Source organism: Artemia franciscana, chromosome 5 (genome assembly GCF_032884065.1).
Source record: "Artemia franciscana chromosome 5, ASM3288406v1, whole genome shotgun sequence".
In the NCBI taxonomy this organism is placed as follows: Eukaryota; Metazoa; Arthropoda; class Branchiopoda; order Anostraca; family Artemiidae; genus Artemia; species Artemia franciscana.
This window is the reverse complement of record NC_088867.1, coordinates 29,675,799-29,694,381: the sequence shown is the minus strand read 5'-3', so window position 1 is coordinate 29,694,381 and position 18,583 is coordinate 29,675,799. Positions and strand designations below refer to the sequence as shown.

The 18,583-nt window shown below is 35.9% G+C and overlaps 1 protein-coding gene across 2 annotated transcripts in view; it reads left to right on the top strand.

Annotated features, from left to right (window-relative positions):
• The window catches only part of LOC136027235 (MICOS complex subunit Mic60-like), a 73,608-nt gene that overhangs the window by 45,835 nt on the left and 9,190 nt on the right, over positions 1-18,583 (top strand). For both annotated transcript variants that reach the window (XM_065704294.1, XM_065704293.1), the window contains exons 9-11: positions 3,673-3,804; positions 7,318-7,546; positions 11,731-11,889. In XM_065704294.1, the coding sequence (XP_065560366.1) occupies positions 3,673-3,804; positions 7,318-7,546; positions 11,731-11,889 (520 nt within the window). The remainder of the gene's footprint in view (positions 1-3,672; positions 3,805-7,317; positions 7,547-11,730; positions 11,890-18,583) is intronic.

Sequence of the window (18,583 nt, the reverse complement as noted above, 5' to 3'; positions counted from 1 at the left end):
TGCTAAACAAAGATAATTCAAAGATAAATGCTGTAGCGCAATCGTTCATATGAAATCAGGTCATTGCAGCATAAGTGAGAGAACATAATCTGCTCTCTTTAAGCATACATGTACACTTGAAAAGTCACCTGCAATAAGTAAGGTCAGCTTTTATCCTCTTCTTTTTATACTAAGATTTTAAACTAAGTAAAAAACAAAGCCAGGTAAGTCTACCCGTGAATTGCAACACGTGCTTGGGTGTTCTTATAATTTTTTTATGTTTCGTAAAGCACGTCCTGTAGAAATATTAAAAAAAAAAATGATTAAACAACTTCTAAACTATTTATAGAAGCTTGAAAATTCGCATGCACGTGATGTGACTGTTTTTAGGGCCTGCAGTATTTTAAATATGGAGTATATATATATGGAAAACAGGCTACTGTCAAGCATGTTTATCAGCACAAGCAATTACGTAGATACCATCGGTGAAGATGACATGCAGATGGGCTTTGATGTACTCTGCAGTCAGGTAGGCTACGTCAGGGGGAGGATCTGTCACGCTCCTTTAAGTGTAAAATCCCTACAATGTCGTCATCATCACTATTGGTTTGTTATCTACAATCCACCTTTTTTTCATTTTATAATAATCTTTCATCAAAAAGTAGGCCACTAATCTTAAATTTAAACCATAATTCCCATGAAATTTTTATGTTTTGGCAAAATATACAGTTTTCTTAGCTTTTTTTACAGTTCTTTATATCTTTCGATGCTGGCTTGATTTCAGATTAAAAAGAAAGTGTGGCTTTTGGCAGACTTACTAGTTTTAATTATTGACTATAGTTTTGACCATTTATAATTCCAAATGGTCTGAACAAGCAGCTATAGTTGTGCAAGCAGAGGATAAAATATCTAGATGGCAGAGTTTGATTAAAAAGGCAAAATTGCTCCAGAGACGCCATATATATCAGTGTGTGTGAATTAGTAGAAAGTTTTTGCGGGTAAATACATATTAGGGGTAGTTATAGGTTGAATATGGTTATAGGAAAGCAATCAAATACAGAAGAATCTACCTTTCGATTCCCCATTCAAAGTTCTTTTCAAATATGATAATCACCACCATACCAGTTAGGCCCCAGTGAGACAAGATGTAGTCCTGGGCTACATCTTGTAGACTACAATACCTATTTGGTTTTGTGGGTTTGCATTACATTCTCGTGCTTATTCCTGGTCAACAGTTGGTTCGAAATTCAAAATTAAGCCAATAAAAAATAAAACAGAATCAGCAAAGTTTCGTATATAGTCTAGGACATGTCCAACCCGCTAGTGGGGGGGGGGGATTGCTAGAATGCAATTACAATGGCGGCGATTATTATGCTTGGAAAGAAAGTTGATTGGGGAATCGAATTGTATGGTTCTTTTCTTTATCTGATTTCTGCCTTGAACTATAAACTAGCACTGTCTAGTTTATCCCCTCTTCTGAACTAAATGCTATCGTGGAAAAGCTTTTGCTTCATTGCATTTAGAAAATATCTTTTTAATGTAGTTCTTAGTTGATTCTAATTTAACTGCATCCCAGCCCCTCCTTTCCCCTTAATGCCCGGATGTGGTCTTTGACAATAGACAAAACTTTGACCTGGTAGTAATTCACGTGGGATAAGTTGCCAAGTCCATTTCTTTCTTCTTTTTTTTCGTTGCTCTCTATTATTAAGGTTAAAGAACTGCGTGACTGGTGGAATTCCTATTGGATCAGCTATTGGCAAGGAATTTTGGCTTAGATCTTTCTAGTAAACATCTTCTGAACTATCACTTTGGTTTTTAGTCTTTACTTCCTTCTATAGATAAGAATGGCTTGCCATTATACTTTATATTACTTATTGGAGCCGCATTTGCTGTTGTTTATTAGGAAGAATAACATGAAAGCTAAATCGGTGTAATTCAGAACCAAGAATGTAGCTGAAACCTTTCATTTTGTGATCTTGTAGCCAATCAACTTTATTTGAGTAAATACTGCTGAGCAGCCCTGAATAAATCTATTACGTCAGCATTGAGTTACACTTAAACCATTTCAACAACATAAGGGAAACGGTGACTAAAAAAAAAATCATGAAAAAGCTTGTTTAAAGTAGTTCAGCATTTTCTCTTAATAGATGACACTGAACTGAAGCTTAAGTGGACTACTTTGCCTGAGTTACTACTATGGTTGATGCCATGCTGATTGTGCCTTATAGGATACCACCAGCCTCCTTCTTTAACTGGAAAAGTAGGAATAAACATGTCTGAGGGAGCAATTGCTTAAATTGAATACTAAATACCGTCAGTAGAATGACTGCTACATAATATTTACTAAATCAGCATTTATGGGCTATACGGCCACCAGATGAAAGACCTCAGTTATATTCTTGGTCTTGAATCCACATTATTCAGCTTTTTTACTAATCTTTCCAATAAATAGTTGTTTTCTACAATTCTTTTCAACAAGTCTCATGGCAATTCATTCCATTCTATAAACGGAAGTAGTGATAAAAACAACTTCTGAATTGATAGTCCACAAGATATCTATATATACCTCGCCAAGAGTTGTTTCTACAGGAGTCCCTCTATTCAAGCAGTCCTTTCACATTAGTACCAGAAAGAACATCTAAAAAATAGAAACGGACCATTTAACTGCTAACACAGAGACACCTATCAGGCCAAGTTTTGCATATAGCCTAGAGCTATATCGAGGGAATTTGGGTGGGGGCTGGCGTACCATTAAGTTGTAAGATACTCTTAAGTCCATCCAGAAGTTGTTGGTTTTTTTTCCTCGAAGTAATGAAGTGAAAATTTCGGTAGTGTAACTTTTAGTCCAGAAGAGAGGATAAAATAAATTGGGTTAATTTATGGTAGAGAAACTCAGATTCAAAAAAAGAAAAAAAAATGGACCATTGAGCACCCCAAATCAATGCTCTTTCCAGATCTATTAGTCACTTACCAGTGTAACTGCGTCCCAGCCGCTCTCCCTTAATGGGGTTAGATTTTGCCATAGGTTATGTGCCTATAAAGACTCCATATGCCTATGCCTGCTCGTTCAGAGCATTCTAAGTTATACATTTCTAAATCTGTAGCCAAAATTAGAAAAACTCTATTAAGCAAAAAATAAAAATTTCATTGGAATGGCGGTTCGAATTTGCGAATAATGATCCAGTTGCTGGAAATAATGGCTCTGGTGCCATTTTATTGAAAATAATGGTCCCAAACAGCGAGAATGATGTGTTGTATCAATGAAAGCTATGGGGAGTACGTTTGTCTCCCTAGTAACGTAAACATCACTCTAGACAGGCTTCTGGGGTGTCCTAAAGTGCTATACCCCATTTTGTATGAAGTGGAATTTTAGAATTATTCTTTCTCAATTATGCTTCTTAATTCTTTCTGCATAATTCTTTTTCTGTTGTATACTGTTTTTTTGTCTTAGGTCTTAAGTCGATGCTCCTTTTGAAAAGTTGCTGAAGTTTAGTATTTTAGGTTTCATGGAGTCTTAAGAAAGAAGTAAATAGATTTGGTCACCGTGAAAATAATGAAATTTTATGAAATAGCAAGTTGTTATTGAGCGATTGTTTACATTCCTAGTTTTGGGTTTGAAAAGCTGGAAATGGAATTTCATTTAAAATCCATAACGAACTTTTACTAGCTAATTTTTTATTATTTTTATTTTAGACTTTAGAACAACATCGCTTCCGGACTGCTTTGGAACTACAGAGACAGGAGGATATTTCAAACGTGGAAACCCGTATTCGTGTGGAATTAGAAAAGCAAGAAAGAGAATCCAGCATCAGATACAGTAAGCAGGTTAGCTTGTTTCTTTTCTAATTTAGCTTCTTTTTTTTAGCTTGCAAACATTATTGCCCTCGCACGCAGAGGGAATTGTAGCATAAAAGAAAAGATTAAAGATGTCGTGCTTGTTCATTTTGTAAATTTTACTCTTTCTGAAAGCCAAAGCGTTGTTTTTTTTTTTTTTTTTTTTTTTTTTTTTTTTTTTTTTTTTTTTTTTTTTTTTTTTTTTTTTTTTTTTTTTTTTTTTTTTTTTTTTTTTATGTCAAACGGCGATACAAGAAAATAATTTGTTTATTCGTTGAGAAACTTTCTAGTTTGCTTTGAGACTCGTTTAATGGTGCAATGATCTGCTATTCCCTTTATGTAAATGAAATTACTTTATAATTTCATTGTAAATTATTTTTTTTTTTAAAGAAGAGCGCTGCTAAAAATTGTCTAAATTTTATTCTAAAACTTATGACACTAAGAGAAGACGAAAGTTCAGCTTTTCAGGAAAGAGCAGTGTGGTTTTAGGGGGAAGGAGGTTGATGCTTTGACCCCATTTTCAAAGTTGGCTTGATAATTGAAAAATCTCTGGATGTCAGATTCCTTTAATCCAGGGTTTTGTTGTTTATGAAAAGCTTTATGGGTCCTATCCTTGCACTCAGCGTAGAATCAGGAATTGAGCTGGGCTATGTCATATTACATTTATATGGAAAAGTTTGATGAGTTTTGGGAAATGGACTGTGTGTAATGAGAGAACGTGTAATCAAATTGGAAGTTAGAAGTCGTCTAAATTTAGTTTATGCAGATGATTGAGTGTCACATATCATTATATATATTTATCATTACATAGGTTCATGAGACACAGTCACTCGGACTAGGAATAAATGACAATAAAGAAATGATGCTAGCTAACGTGAAAAATTAATCAATTGAACAGCTTTTCATATCTGAGTGGGATTATTACTTAATATGCTTGATGTAGCGGAAATTTAAAACTAGAATAGCCTACGTATGGGTTGTTTTTCAGAAGTCTGAAAGAAGAAACAGATAAGTCATTGAACTAATATCAATATATTTGAAACCAAAGTAATGTTAGCGGTCAAGAATGCCTGTGAAGCATGTGTACTTCGAAAGATTAAGTAAGATACGAGTATGCTTGATTTTTTTGACGAGAATTTTCTTAGGGTAATGCTAGGTACTCATTTGACTGACTATGCGCCAAACAATAAGTTTTAATAAAATATGGTTCACTCTGAATTTCAAGGGCTATATTGAAAAAAAATTTAGGATGGTTAGGCCGCTTTGCAGATAACTAATGATAGATTGCAAAAATTCATGCAGATCGCCCCCGAATGGGGTGAAAAAAGGTCATTAGAAAGATTTTAAAGGAAATTGAGACTACATGGGAGGGAATAAAGAGTGAAGCTTTGGGAAGATGGGCGGGGAGGAAGAGCATGCTTAGTCACAATGAGGGCCACAAGGAGCTGTTAATAGTACTATTAGAAGTTAATAATAGTAATAAGTTTGAATAGTAAATAAATTAATTTAAAAAGTAAATAAATTTTCTCAAAAGAAATAAACCTGAAATAGTCAGAATTAGTTGTTAATATGTCAAACGTGACATAAATAATATGTCAAAATCAGCAGGAACTACTCTAGATAAAATTTTAAACGAATAGGAAATGCAATTTATAATTCAGTAGCTTCAAAAGTTATAGAAATTACCTGAAATAAGAGCCCTTAGCCTTTATATGTGGTAATTTCTCTTCGCCGTAAGTTTGACTAGCTTTTAAGTTTAATTCTTTCGTTTACACTAACTTTCGCACGGTATTTTATTGATTGCGTTTCTACCCCACAAAGTAATCATTAGTAACCATTTAGAAAACAAATTAATGAGCAGAAAACCTTCCTGTGTTAAAGTTTCTGTGTTGACTTTTCGAGAGCTTGAAACTGCTGAATTACAGACCATGAAACTACTTTGATGAAAACCAAGCACTGTTTATGCATCATGTTTGTGGAATGCACTTCATGTGCTTTTGCTTTAGATTTCTACAGTGAAATATTACCATCATATTTAAAAGCAGCGACCTGATAAATCCTTAAATATCGCCTTTTTATGTTTTAACTTTGAACTTATTTGCTGAATTTGCTGCGTCAGGTTAATAGTCAACAAGCTCAGCAGCCTTTAAATACCAACTTTGGTAGGAATCCAAAAACTGTTTGTGTAATAGGCACAAGCTCATTTTGATTAGAATATTCATGATGCGATCCAAAGAGATTGGAAATGGGAGTTCACAGTGTCGACCAGAAGAAGATTGAAGATGGAGTATGTGAACTGAGCACCAAAGGGAGTTGGAGACAGAGTATATGCATACACTACACTGTACACGTCGAAGTAAAGAGCGTAAAACTCATTGTAAAGGGGGACCAGAGATTGATTGTACGCATTTTTGGGGCTGATGACGGAACGATTACACTGTTAGCCAAAGAACGTCGTAAACTAAGCATAATACTTCGGAACAAAAGTGCTGGAGATGAAGAGTTGGTACTTTTTATTAAGAAGGGTTGTAGCTGGAGATTCGGAATATCGACCAAAGGAGCTTATATAAGAAGCACATGCACTGTTAACCAAGGAGGGGCCTGAGACAGGGCGTATGTGCTGTAGTCCAAAAAGGATCGAAGACATAGCTGATTGATTGTTGACCGAAAGGGGTCGGAGGCAGGGTTTCCGCACTCTTGACCGGGTCGAAGACGGAGCACGTGTAATGTCTACTAATCGTGACCGGAGTGGAAGACTACGCACTCTGGACCAAAAGGAATCAGAGGCAGACCATACGGATTGTTTATCGAAAGGGATGGGATTTGGAGCCACCGCACTTTTGACCGAAGACGGTTGGATACCAACTGTATGCACGTTGGAGTCGGAGAGTCTGTTGATTCAATACGGAGTACATGCACTGTTGACTAAAACGGGTCATAGATGAAGTCCGTGCACGTTTACCAAAGAGAGTTATTGACCAATATCGTCCATAGACTGATCGTTCGGTGGGTGGTGCCTTACATTGAGTCGTTCAATCACACAAAGTGAAAATCCCCTACTTAGTACTTTCAATAATAAATAAAATGCCCACCCTATTAATCAAATGTTCCTATGAGGTCCCAGTTCCATGGGGGCTATTTTCTCGGGTTTTTAAGATAATTCATTCTATATGATGTTTATAAGGAAGGAGACACTACCTCTCTGTATGACGTCAACACATTTGATTTTACTAACAAAATTAGAATTAACGGTACAAATCAATTTCTATATATTTTTTTTCAATTGACTTTGGAGTATCTTTTTTTGATTTGACAACAGTATGTAAAGCACGTGTCGTAACTTAAGCAAATTGATTTACCATGAAAAAGAAGAAGAATAAGAGAACGAATATATTCAAGTCAACTACGGTGAATCCATTTAGAAAGACCGTTAAATCACTATCGGATGTCAAGAAGCTAAGATTTTCTTAGATGTCAAAAATTTTTTATGTTATATTTTTATAGCTTGCAGTAATTCAAAAAGAACTTGAAGCTGAGCTTCATTCTCAGTTAAAGCGACAAGCTGCTGCTCATGCAGACCATGTCACTGATCTTCTGGCTGCTCAGGAAAAAGAACTTTCTCATAAATGGAGCAACCACCTTCAAGATTCATTGATTAAAGAACAGCTTGCTTATGAGTCAAAAGTTGCTGGAATGATTGGCCAAATCAAAGGAATTGAACGTGCAATCAAAGGTAATTCATTGAAGTGTGTCTTGGTTGTTCATTGCACAGAATTTTCGTAATTATCTGTCAATAAAAATTGGGAAGGGGTTGTATAGAAAAAGCAGATTTTCTGATTCATACGATACTTTTTCGTTAAATATAAAATATAAAAAAAATACCCCCCGTCCCCCAACTCTCGAAAAAGAGTTATAAGTGTTGTCCGATTTTGACAATCAATTTTCGGTTAAGCGAAAACTGTCTTATGTCTTATCCCAGTGGCTTTAGTTCGAAAGGCAAGAGTTTACATTTATCTTAAGTAGGGAATTTGCCTTCCATTGTGCTAAACAAATCATACTCGATCTATTGATTTCTACGGATTGATCCGTAGCATCTCTTATTTGGGTCTGAAGATGCTAAGCGGCTTTTGATTTTTCCATTTTGTGTTGTTTTTTTCTTTTCTCATTTGCAAAAGTTGTTATCTAACCCGTGCTGGTAATAACATTGTTTTTGGCATGGGAGAAAGCCTATAAAGAGCATTCTAGGTAAAACATTGGTAACTGCTTACAATTAAGCACTTCAATAGTCATTTTTCAGTCTGTCATTATTCTTTAAATTTGTTGTCTTCTAGCTTAATACCTTTCGATTTTTTTCTTATCATCTACTATTCAAAACTTATTTCCCAGAAATAACTCAAGTGTTCTGAAGTTTATATTGGATTTATCAAATGGAACCTAAGCTAGTCCTTTTCAATGAAAATTGGATCGAACTACTTGTGTGAAAACCCAAGCTAACCCAAATTTCAGGTCAGTTTCCTACAGTGACTGTAGATGCATATTCGGTAACTTATTTGATCATTTTTGGTCAGGGTTCAAATGGGATGCATGATAACAAAAGAGATGTCAAACATCTGGATCCTAATGTCATGGGAGAATGAAGGAGCTTGAAGTTTGTGAATATATTATAAAAAAAATATTCTTTTTTTTCATTTCTGTAACTAAGAGGTAAAAAAGTTCTAATTACTACCAATCGATTCCTTTGACCAGCCTTAATCAAGCTTTATGTAATACTCTTTGACTTAATACTTTTATTATTTTCGGTAATTGATTCTGGTAATCTATTGAATCGGACTCTTTATTTACAAAACCGTCGAGTTATTTGCAGGGAAGCTTTAAAGTTCCTAAAATTCCTCTTTAATGTATAAGTTCATAGTTTTATTTTACTTTTTAAGTTTCAACAAAACTTAAATCACTTTTAAGTCACTTGTAATCGTGTTACCCCGAATGATCTACTTAATGGTAGGATTTTCGTTCAATGGTACACAAATTTCTAGAAATATCTTTTCCCTTGTACCAGTTTCAGTTATTTGAGTTAGTCCTTTGAACCAGTTTTGTAAACATTTTGTCGTTAACTGGGTTTTTTGGACGAAAGACCAATATAAAAATTTCTTTTTTCAAGTAAGAATAACTGTTTAGCGTAAAGCAAAAATAATTGATACACGTTTTTGCCCTATGGTAATTCATTTTTGGCATGGGATGTAAAATTTAACGATGAAGCGATGGAGCGCTTAGATTTAGTTTGGTCAATGAAAAATTATTTCACAATCTTAATGTGAAAGTTTCAGTTTAAGTCGCTTTGTACGTATTTATGAGTAAAGTTATGTATGATTGTTTTAGTCTGCCAAGTGTAGAGGTTTATCAAGCTTTATCAATAGATATAGCATGTTTTAGCAATCTAGACGTTTTGGATCTGGCACTTATTTACGGAAACTAAAATATATGTAGTTGGTTAATATTGGCAGGTTGAGATGCATGGTCTGTTTTTGATTATTTTTTTTTCTTGCTTACATTTTGGACTCAATATGGAGTGTCACACAATCTTTTTAGTCTTAAAGACACAGTCTTACTTGAAAATATGGCCTGTTCTTGTATTGTCAGGACTACAATTGAATAGGATAGAATTCATTCTATAAAATAACAAAGGTTGGTTTAAGCACGCCAAACACTAAGCAAATAGTACTAGTAGATTTAATCCCCTGAGAAGTGTCTGTTTTTAATTTAAGAGCATCATCTAACTGGATACTAAGTAATTTGATAGTCCTGAATTTAACCAAACAAGAATTATCCTGGATTGGGAGAGAGATTGGAAAGAATGGGACGTGAAACGCTTTTAGTTATGCTGGAGCTAACCTCTTCTAGGGAGTTATAAGAATTAACTATTAACGAATCAATAGTTGATTCATGAGCAATGCGGGTTTAACAAACGTTTATCGCATCAGCAAATCGCCAAAAACTCAAAATGTTAGTCAACTTCGCTACTAAAACTTGGTTAAACAGGATTTTAAACAAGAAAAAGAGGGATTAACCCAATTTAGTACCCTGGAGAGTGGGAAAAGATATTAAAGTGTTTTTTCGCTATTTGGTAGAGTCATACATAGTTCTGGAGTAGACGGAAAGCTAGCTAGCAAAGGAGAGACGAATTGTTGGGCACCTAAAGCCTTTGTATCATTTATAATAATCTGACGATCTAAGGCATCCACAGATTTATTTGCATCTGCAACACAGCCTTAAAGCATGAATCTTATATTTTGAATGTTTTAAAGCTGTAGCCAAAGTATAAACCCGAATGAGGGCTATGACATGTCTTGAAAGAAAAGTGCTTTGGGTAAATCTTATCTTCAATTCATCATAAAGGAAACTAGTTTTACGTTGCCTAGGCAACATTAAGTGTTGTAGCAACCCTTTGTCGGGCTCACCAGCAAAAGTGTTACAGGAGAAACACTTTGATCAGCTATCCGAGGAACGGATTTAAAAATATCATATTGATTTGGTAGCCAATCGAACCTTGTCCATTTTGATGGTTGACATCGTTACGGATTAAAACTCGAAATATTATCTTATAGAGCCTAATTACTGTTATGTATGTATTTTTTATCGAGAAACTCAATAGCCAAGAGTGTATACTTCAAACTGACACTAACAATTACTGAAGTATCTTAGGCTCTTACTAGGCTCTCTAGTTCAACAACCGTCTTGCAGTTTAGGCTCTGGGTGTTACACGCACGAAAAAGAAGAGATTTTAGAATACATAAAAGATGGAAAACCAGATCGATGATTATATTGTTTTATATTTGGAAATATATTTTTAAATGATACGTTTATTCTAATGTCAGTAAGGGAAATGGTTGAGGTGGTAGAAGTAAGGATAACTAATGGAGGGCTATCAATTGCACAATTTGTTAATGGTGACGAAGGTAAGGGTTCAACAGAGATGAATACAGAGCGGACTAAACGAGGATATGCTGCCACGATGCTGGGTAGTGTTGGGGACTTAAGAATGATGGTTAGAGGCATAGGCCCCCTATCGACCACCTCCGTCAAGCTTGCATAAGAATTGTGGCTCGCCAAAATAATGGGTTAGCTGAGTGAACCGCCCAGGAGGGGTTTGGGTATTGAGGTATGTTTAACAAGGGAGGTATATTGTCTAGAACAATCTGTAGAAAAAATGGGGTACTTGCTCCCTAGTTTTCCCCTTCCTGGGATTTCGAAAATTCTAATTTTTTTTTGTATTTGAATTCTCTAATATCTCTATTTTCGGTATTGTCATTGAGAAAAATTGAAAAAAAAAACTGAATTATCCTCCTCCCAGACTCTGAAAAATGAATTTTGCCCTCCCCCTCATACTTTTGGGAATTGACGCTAATGTTAGCATAACTAAAGTACTTTCTACTCTAATGCACTTGACTTATGAAGTATTGATTTGTCAACCTCCACAATGTGGTTCTGTAGGACTCTACAGCTAGCTGGTTCTACGAATGGCTGATATTGAAATTTTTTAACAATCTTGGCAACATAAAAATCTGTGAACCAGTCTGGCTTGTCCTGGCAAAATTGATCTGAAAATTGGGACCTGACAAAACCAAATGATAATGCTTTCAGAAGCAAAGCCAATGAAACTAATACCAAGAATCCGTATCTTGATCTTTTTTTTTTTTTTTTTTTTTTTTTTTTTTTTTTTTTTTTTTTTTTTTTTTTTTTTTTTTTTTTTTGCAAGGAACCACCAGCATTTGTTTGGCAGTAGAGAGGCAAATGGTTTCATATGTATTGTTTTTTTTGTTTTTTTTTGTTTTTTTTAAGTAACCGCCGTCCATGAGGTACCTTTGTCTCATTTCTGATTTAATAGTACTGGTCTTCCCATTAGTAACTAAGTTTTTCCAGGTCGTGTCGAAGGCGATTTAACCTTTCACAAAGCTCAAAGGCTATGGAGTGCATGTCAAGCTCTAGTTAATGCTGTAACGCGCTCGTCATCCGCTAAACCTTGGATAGAAGAAATAACGTCTATTAATCTTCACCTGGAAGCCATAAGAAAAGCTGCAGGTAACTTTAATTCAACAGTCACCGTCTGTTTTAACCCTTTTATTTTCAGTACTAATAAATCAACCGTAATTTTTGATGTAATTATATACATATATAGATGTAATATTACATATAGATTGTCATGTATACATATAGATGTAATTATTATTATTATAATAATCATCATTACTGTAATTTTATATATATATATATATATATATATATATATATATATATATATATATATATATATATATATATATATATATATAATTTGAAACTCGTCAATGACAGAAAATCGTAGAACGTTTATCCAGGGTCAAATATTTTTTTAAGGAATTAGGTTGATTGGGGGGTAATTTACAACCAGTTCGACAAGTGTTCTCAGCTTGGTGTTTTTTAAAATGTATATTGCAATATAAAAAAAAGGAGCAAAACTAGTTATTGGTAAAAAATGAAAGTAAAGAAAAAGTTGACACTTGATGCAGTAGACTTTCGTGTACATTGGACAACCTTGTTAGCGACAGCGAGAACTTCTTCTGGCTATCATCAAATTTTGGGAAATGTTTTGCTGCAGCCGAGCGCTACAGCTCCGAAGGCAAAGGACAACGCTTTCTACTTTTCGAGGAGGCTTCCTCCTCCATTGTCACGTCTACGTCTTCAATGTCAGACTCAAGAAGGTCGGCTGAAATTGTCCAAATTTTCCCAATGGCTAGGTACTCTCCGACTTAGAACCAGAAGTAAAGGAGTTGTCGGCAGGAACGGCCAGGTTTGACTGAGTCTCTCCAATAGAGTAATCAGGCATTGGATAGGGCCAGATCAATTAAGCGGTGAAGAACCCCGAATGATCCACTTTTTGGTCGGCGTGTCAAGCCAGTAGTAGTTGATCATTCCGTCCCATATATCTACAACCCCCATGTGCTGGTTGTAATCGCGTACAACCTTGAGGTATGGAAGGTCAGGGAAACCTTGACCTCCTTACTTTTTCTTCAGGTAATTTGGCAACACTGTTTGAGGCTAGGAAAAGGGTTTTGTTGTCATAGCATTGGGTCAGAGCAATTTTCTGTCTTCTCGATCGAAACTAACAGACGTTCCTCTACCTAGTCTTTCAGCTCTCCGTCAGGTTTCATTGTAGCTCCTTCTAGACGATTCTTCATCAGCGCGCCTGCTCCTTTGATTTTTATAGCGTCAAGATACTCAAGAAGTTTCATCGAAGTAAAAAAACCTGTCGAAAAAGAGGCTGGTCCCTTCTGTGATGCCTTTACTTAGATGCAGTACGGCAGCAATTGCTATTTCCTTTACTTGGAGGTCTTCCGACAACGTAGTCTTCTCCTTGTAAATGATTAAGCATACACCAGGCCAGATGAACCAGCTAGCACGAAGTTCTTCAAACCCAAAGGGCTGGGTTTGTTTTGGATATACTGCTTCATTTAGCATCGTCCAGAAAACGGGATCATTTGCTCGTCAAAGCTCAGGAACTCTCCTCTTTCATAGCACGAAGTTCTTCAAACCCAAAGGGCTGGGTTTGTTTTGATATACTGCTTCATTTAGCATCGTCCAGAAAATGGGATTATTTGCTCGTCTAAGCTCAGGAACTCTCCTATTTCAAGGGATGTGCACATTCTACGAACCTCTTCCAAAAGTAGTCTTACTTTTCATAGTCGGTCTGTAGCTCTGGCGCCTTGGTTGTATTCATCTTCCACAGCAAAATTCAAGTTACTCTGGAGCTTGAAGTACCTGTCTCACTTGTTTTTTGGTAGTGATAATTCATCGCGGAAGCCATCTGTCCGAAGAACTATTGGAGAAGTAGGTCACGAAATATTTGTGAAGCTTCCATTTGCTTCGGTCTAATGGTCCCTGATCTTTGTCAATCGGCTCAAAATTGAAGTTCAAACCAGTAAACTGTTCTGAGGACTTCCATTTGTACAAAGAGTGACGTGATTTTCCGGATCTATTTTTTGGATCTGGGTGCGAGTATTGGTCCTGAACACTTAAGGTGGAACATCATCTCTTCGTCGTCGAACACGAAATCAAAATTGTTCAGATCGATAGTGACAGATAAACTAGGCTCTTCTTTCTCTTCAGATGAGGATTGACAGTCCGGTACGGAGATGGCCGTCATCATTGAAATCACTTAGGTTGCTGTCATCTTGCAAACCGATTGCCTGGTCCAAAGTGACTGTCTTCTTTCTCTCCAGATGAGGATTGACAGTCGTCGGTACGGAGATGGCCGTCATTGAAATCACTTAGCATCATTGAAATCACTTAGCTTGCTGTCATCTAATGTCAAATTGCAAAAAAATATTTATGGTGTCTGACCAATAATTTTAATGTTTTCGAATAATTCAGTCATACATGAAAAATACCTGAAAATCTTGAGATTGGTTTGTTTTTTGGTTAGATAGAACCAACTCGCTACGTGGAACGCTACCAGTGAGCGCAACCAGCTGTATAATGTCAATAGGAAGGCTCAAAAAGCGAAATTTTCCAATTATTACAATGATGACTCTTTGTAGCCACTTGAACTATCAAACTTGATAGGACTGAGAGAACAGCTCGAATACACTAAATTTACAATGGGTGAAAATCAACAAACTGGACCATCAAACACAACTTAGAAACAATTTTCCTGTTTGACAAGCTCTAATTCCTGTTTAAGCACATCTTCTAACCGCCTGTGTCTTTGCTCTTTGTTTTCATTTTTGACTTGCTCAGATTCTCGGTGTCGCTTGTCTTCTATACCGCGTGTGTCTTTGCTCTTCATTTTCAGTTTTGACTTGCTCAGATTTTAGTTTTCGCCTACTTTCTAACCGCCCGTGTCTTTGTTCTTCATTTTGTTTTTTGATAAGTTTCGATACTCAATGTTGCATGTATTCTAATCACATTTGTCTTTTTTCTTCATGTTGTATTTTGATTACTTCAGACAATTTAGCAATGCCCTTTGCTTTAGCTGCCCGTATTGGTCTTGTCAATAGTGACGAAGACCACACTGTGTTTTCATATCAAACAAACACAACATAGAAACAATAGGGAAATTTTCAAGGCAATGGAATTCAATTCAGTGAATATTTCGGGCCTACGTCCAAGGGCCGTCTTCAGCACAACACCAGAAAAAAACATATATATAAAAATTTACATTAAAATGTGAAAATTCAAGCTAAAGATATTAAAAAAAAAACTTTTTAAAACAGTCCTGGCATCCTTACTTCAACGAAGCTCAGCCAGGGCTGGTTGAATGAAGAGCAAAGACACGGGTGGTTAGGAGATATGCGAAAACGAGAATCTGAGCAAGTCAAAACTGAAAATGAAGAGCAAAGACACACGCGGTTAGAAAACAAGCGACACCGAGCATCTGAGCGAGTCAAAAATGAAAATGATGAGTATTGTCACGGGTGGTTAGGAGACTAGTGATACCGAGAATCTGAGCGAGTCAACAAAGACAATGAAGAGCATTGACATGGGCAGTTAAAAGATATGCGAGAACGAGAATTAGAGGGGGTCTAAAATGAAAATGAAGAGCTGAGACATATGCGGCTAGAAAACAAGCGACACCGAGAATCTGAGCAGACACTGAAAATCAGAACGTGTCAAACATCAGAGTGAAAAAGAAAGAAATATTAGGTTAGAAGAACGGTGGTGTCATCATTTTCGACCCAACAACGTGTGGCGCAAACCAAGTACATACGTACAAAGATGCCATAAACACAGTAAGTGTTATATATAAGTCATTGGTTTCCTTCAACATTGCTTTTATTCACTGTGGAACCCTCCATTTTTTCGAGGAAAGAGTAGCAAACAAAGATAGTTCATTTGGATATTGCTGCTTGCATGGTCGAATGGGGTTGTCACCACCACAAATTCCAAATGAATTGAATAGGACAGGACTTTAAGGGAAAATTCTTATTTTTCCCAGGGTGGTTGTAATGAGCCTGTGTTGACTTTATGACATCAAGATGAGGTGATGTCATGACTTCAAGAAAATGTTTTTCCTCACGGAAAAAGCTGGAGAATTGCGTCTTTTTTCGGTTTAAATCAGACGTGGTCTTCTTTTTTTTTCTGTTGTTAAATCAAAGAAAAAGGAAACAGCATCACTGATTTTACTGAAAAAAAAAATCAGTTAAAAAAAGATAATTACAGTTGAAGACCCCCAACTTTTTCTTTGGTGGTCTTATTAATTTAGTTGCAATTAAACTACAGTATATTTTTGTGTATGCATGACCAATTCTGTATATTTTGAGAGTCGACTGCACATGTATGCAAAATGTTCCAAAGCTACCAGCAGCAGAACTAAACAAAATTCCAAAATGGCTTGGCAGCTTGGCCAAAATGGCTTGGCTTGGCCAAAAAGGACAATCTTTGGCAATCTGTCATCCTTCATCCGCAGAACGTGGCCTAGCCATCTCAACCTTTCTTTCATTATAGCCCTAGAAAGCGGGATTGAACCACATTTTTCGTACAACTTACTGTTTGAAATACGGTCGGTCAGCCGGGTACCCAGAACAATCCGTAGGCAATTACTCTGGTAAATATTGCCAGAGCAAAAAGTAGTTTTATGTGTAAAATTTGCAGAACAGCAACAAATGTAACTTAGTATAACTTGCTGTCAGAAATGTCAATAGTTTCTGAATTAACGTTGTAAACTAATTCAGTGCCAAGTCATATAGTAGCCATAAATATCATACTCTATAATTTTATATGTACCATTTTGTCAAAACTACCATATCTTATTTACTTCAGTTCTGTTAGTGGAGTATTGTATTCAAAATTTGAAGTATACTGCGTATAGCTTACTTCTTTTACTTTGTGGGTAGAGTTGAACACTTCAATGTTATATGTAGTGTGAAAATTATGCATACCCATCTGCATGATTGATATGTATTGATCATTATAACTATAAAAAGCACCACTTAATTTTCTAGAAGCGCAAGAATTGATTGGTCATTGTTTTGTTGGTTTTTTTTGGAGGGGGGGAGACAGGTATTTTTGGTGAAATTCTCAGAAATTATTGGGATAGTGGAAGCGGTGGCATTTTCGACAAAAACTGCCAACAAATATCACTAAGTCATGAAAATTGCCCTGTATCCTAGCTACTATGCTACTCTACTTTTTGCACGCCTGCGGCTTCAATAGAAGTTCCGCTTCGACAGCATGTGAAATTCGCACTGCTTGCAAGGAAAATTCAAAAAGAAGGTGGCATTTTAGTAGTTCTGTGCAAAAAGCGCACTTAATTTAAACTTGGTGATAACCAAGTATTAGTATCACTCCTTTCCGTGGAGAACCTATAACTTGGGTTGTGTTCACCTCTGCTTAAGACGCAGCAGAAAAAGACTATCATAACTTAAAGAAAATATTAGCTTGAGATACCAGAATGTTTTAGTCTGGATAACAGAAGTCTGGGAATCCTAAATACTTTGTGTTCAATTTGATTAAAACAAGGTTCTAAAAGAACGCAAGGATTCAAGAATTTTTTTTTTTTTGTTTCTTGTTTTTGAAAAATTAAAGTTACTTACAGATTAAGCGATTCAGCAATTTAGTCTTCCATAGCTTTAATTCCTAACAACACTGGTCAGCAGATTAAGTTTTTCGCCTTCCAAAAAATAGGGTTTGACTTTGTATAGGCAAGGAAAAATAAGGTGAGCTGGGTTGCAAAATCGGAAAATCTGATCATGTATTGAAGCTGTCTCTTGTGTTTTCATTTAATTTCTTATCAAGTTTTTAGTTATTTGGAATCAGGATAAAGATTCAAAACATGACTAATTTAACATATCTAATTGTATTTACTTTATCAAGCATATTAAAACTTAATCTAATTAAAAGAAAGTTTGAATTAAGTATTACTCTTGTCAGATAGTATTTCAGTCATAGATGACAGTGCTAGTTATATAAGAAATATCCTCATATCTATACTATTATTACTACTACTACTACAAACAAAACTGCAGCACCAAGCCGCCTTAGGCCAACACAGCTGCGCATCCTCCTCCTCCACCCCAATCTATTCAAATATTTCCTCTTTACACTATCAGAAGAAGTCCCAATCTCCTTCAAATCCTTTCTTGCGACCTGTTCCCACCGATTCGGGGACGAACTGCTTGTCGCCTGACCCTAGATGTCTACAAGGACGATTATTATTATTATTATTTAAGAATTAACGACGCTTCTTGACTACTAAGGTGCCTGCGTCGGCCCTGCAGTGAAAAAATTGCCTTGGCAATCTGTCATATTTCATCCGTAGAACGTGTCTTAGCCATCTAAACCTTATCCACTATCTTCAATGATAATACTACTCAGGTAAGAAATGCTATCCACTTGATGGATCTTCTTCTTTGCCTAACATCACCTTTTCACCTTCATTTATTTCCAGTCAAAGTAATACAGTCTTTTTAACATTAATTTTCAAACCTGTTCTTTTACCCTGACCTCTAAAAACGTCCAAAAAATCATTCACTTTCCTAATATTTATCTAGAATGCTCAAATCATCAGCATAAACTAAGTTTAGGAGAGTTTTACTGTTCCATTTGATTCCATGCTGATGATTCCTGTAGATATCATAAATTGGTTGTAACTGACTTTGCTATTTGTATCCCCAAGTATTATGCCTTTTAATAATTGAATTGTTTATCGCAAATGGTAGCTTCCTGGCTGCTTGTAAGACAATAATACTTTGTTGTGGATTTTTTGTGAATAGAAGCCAAAAAGTCATGCTTTCAAAGA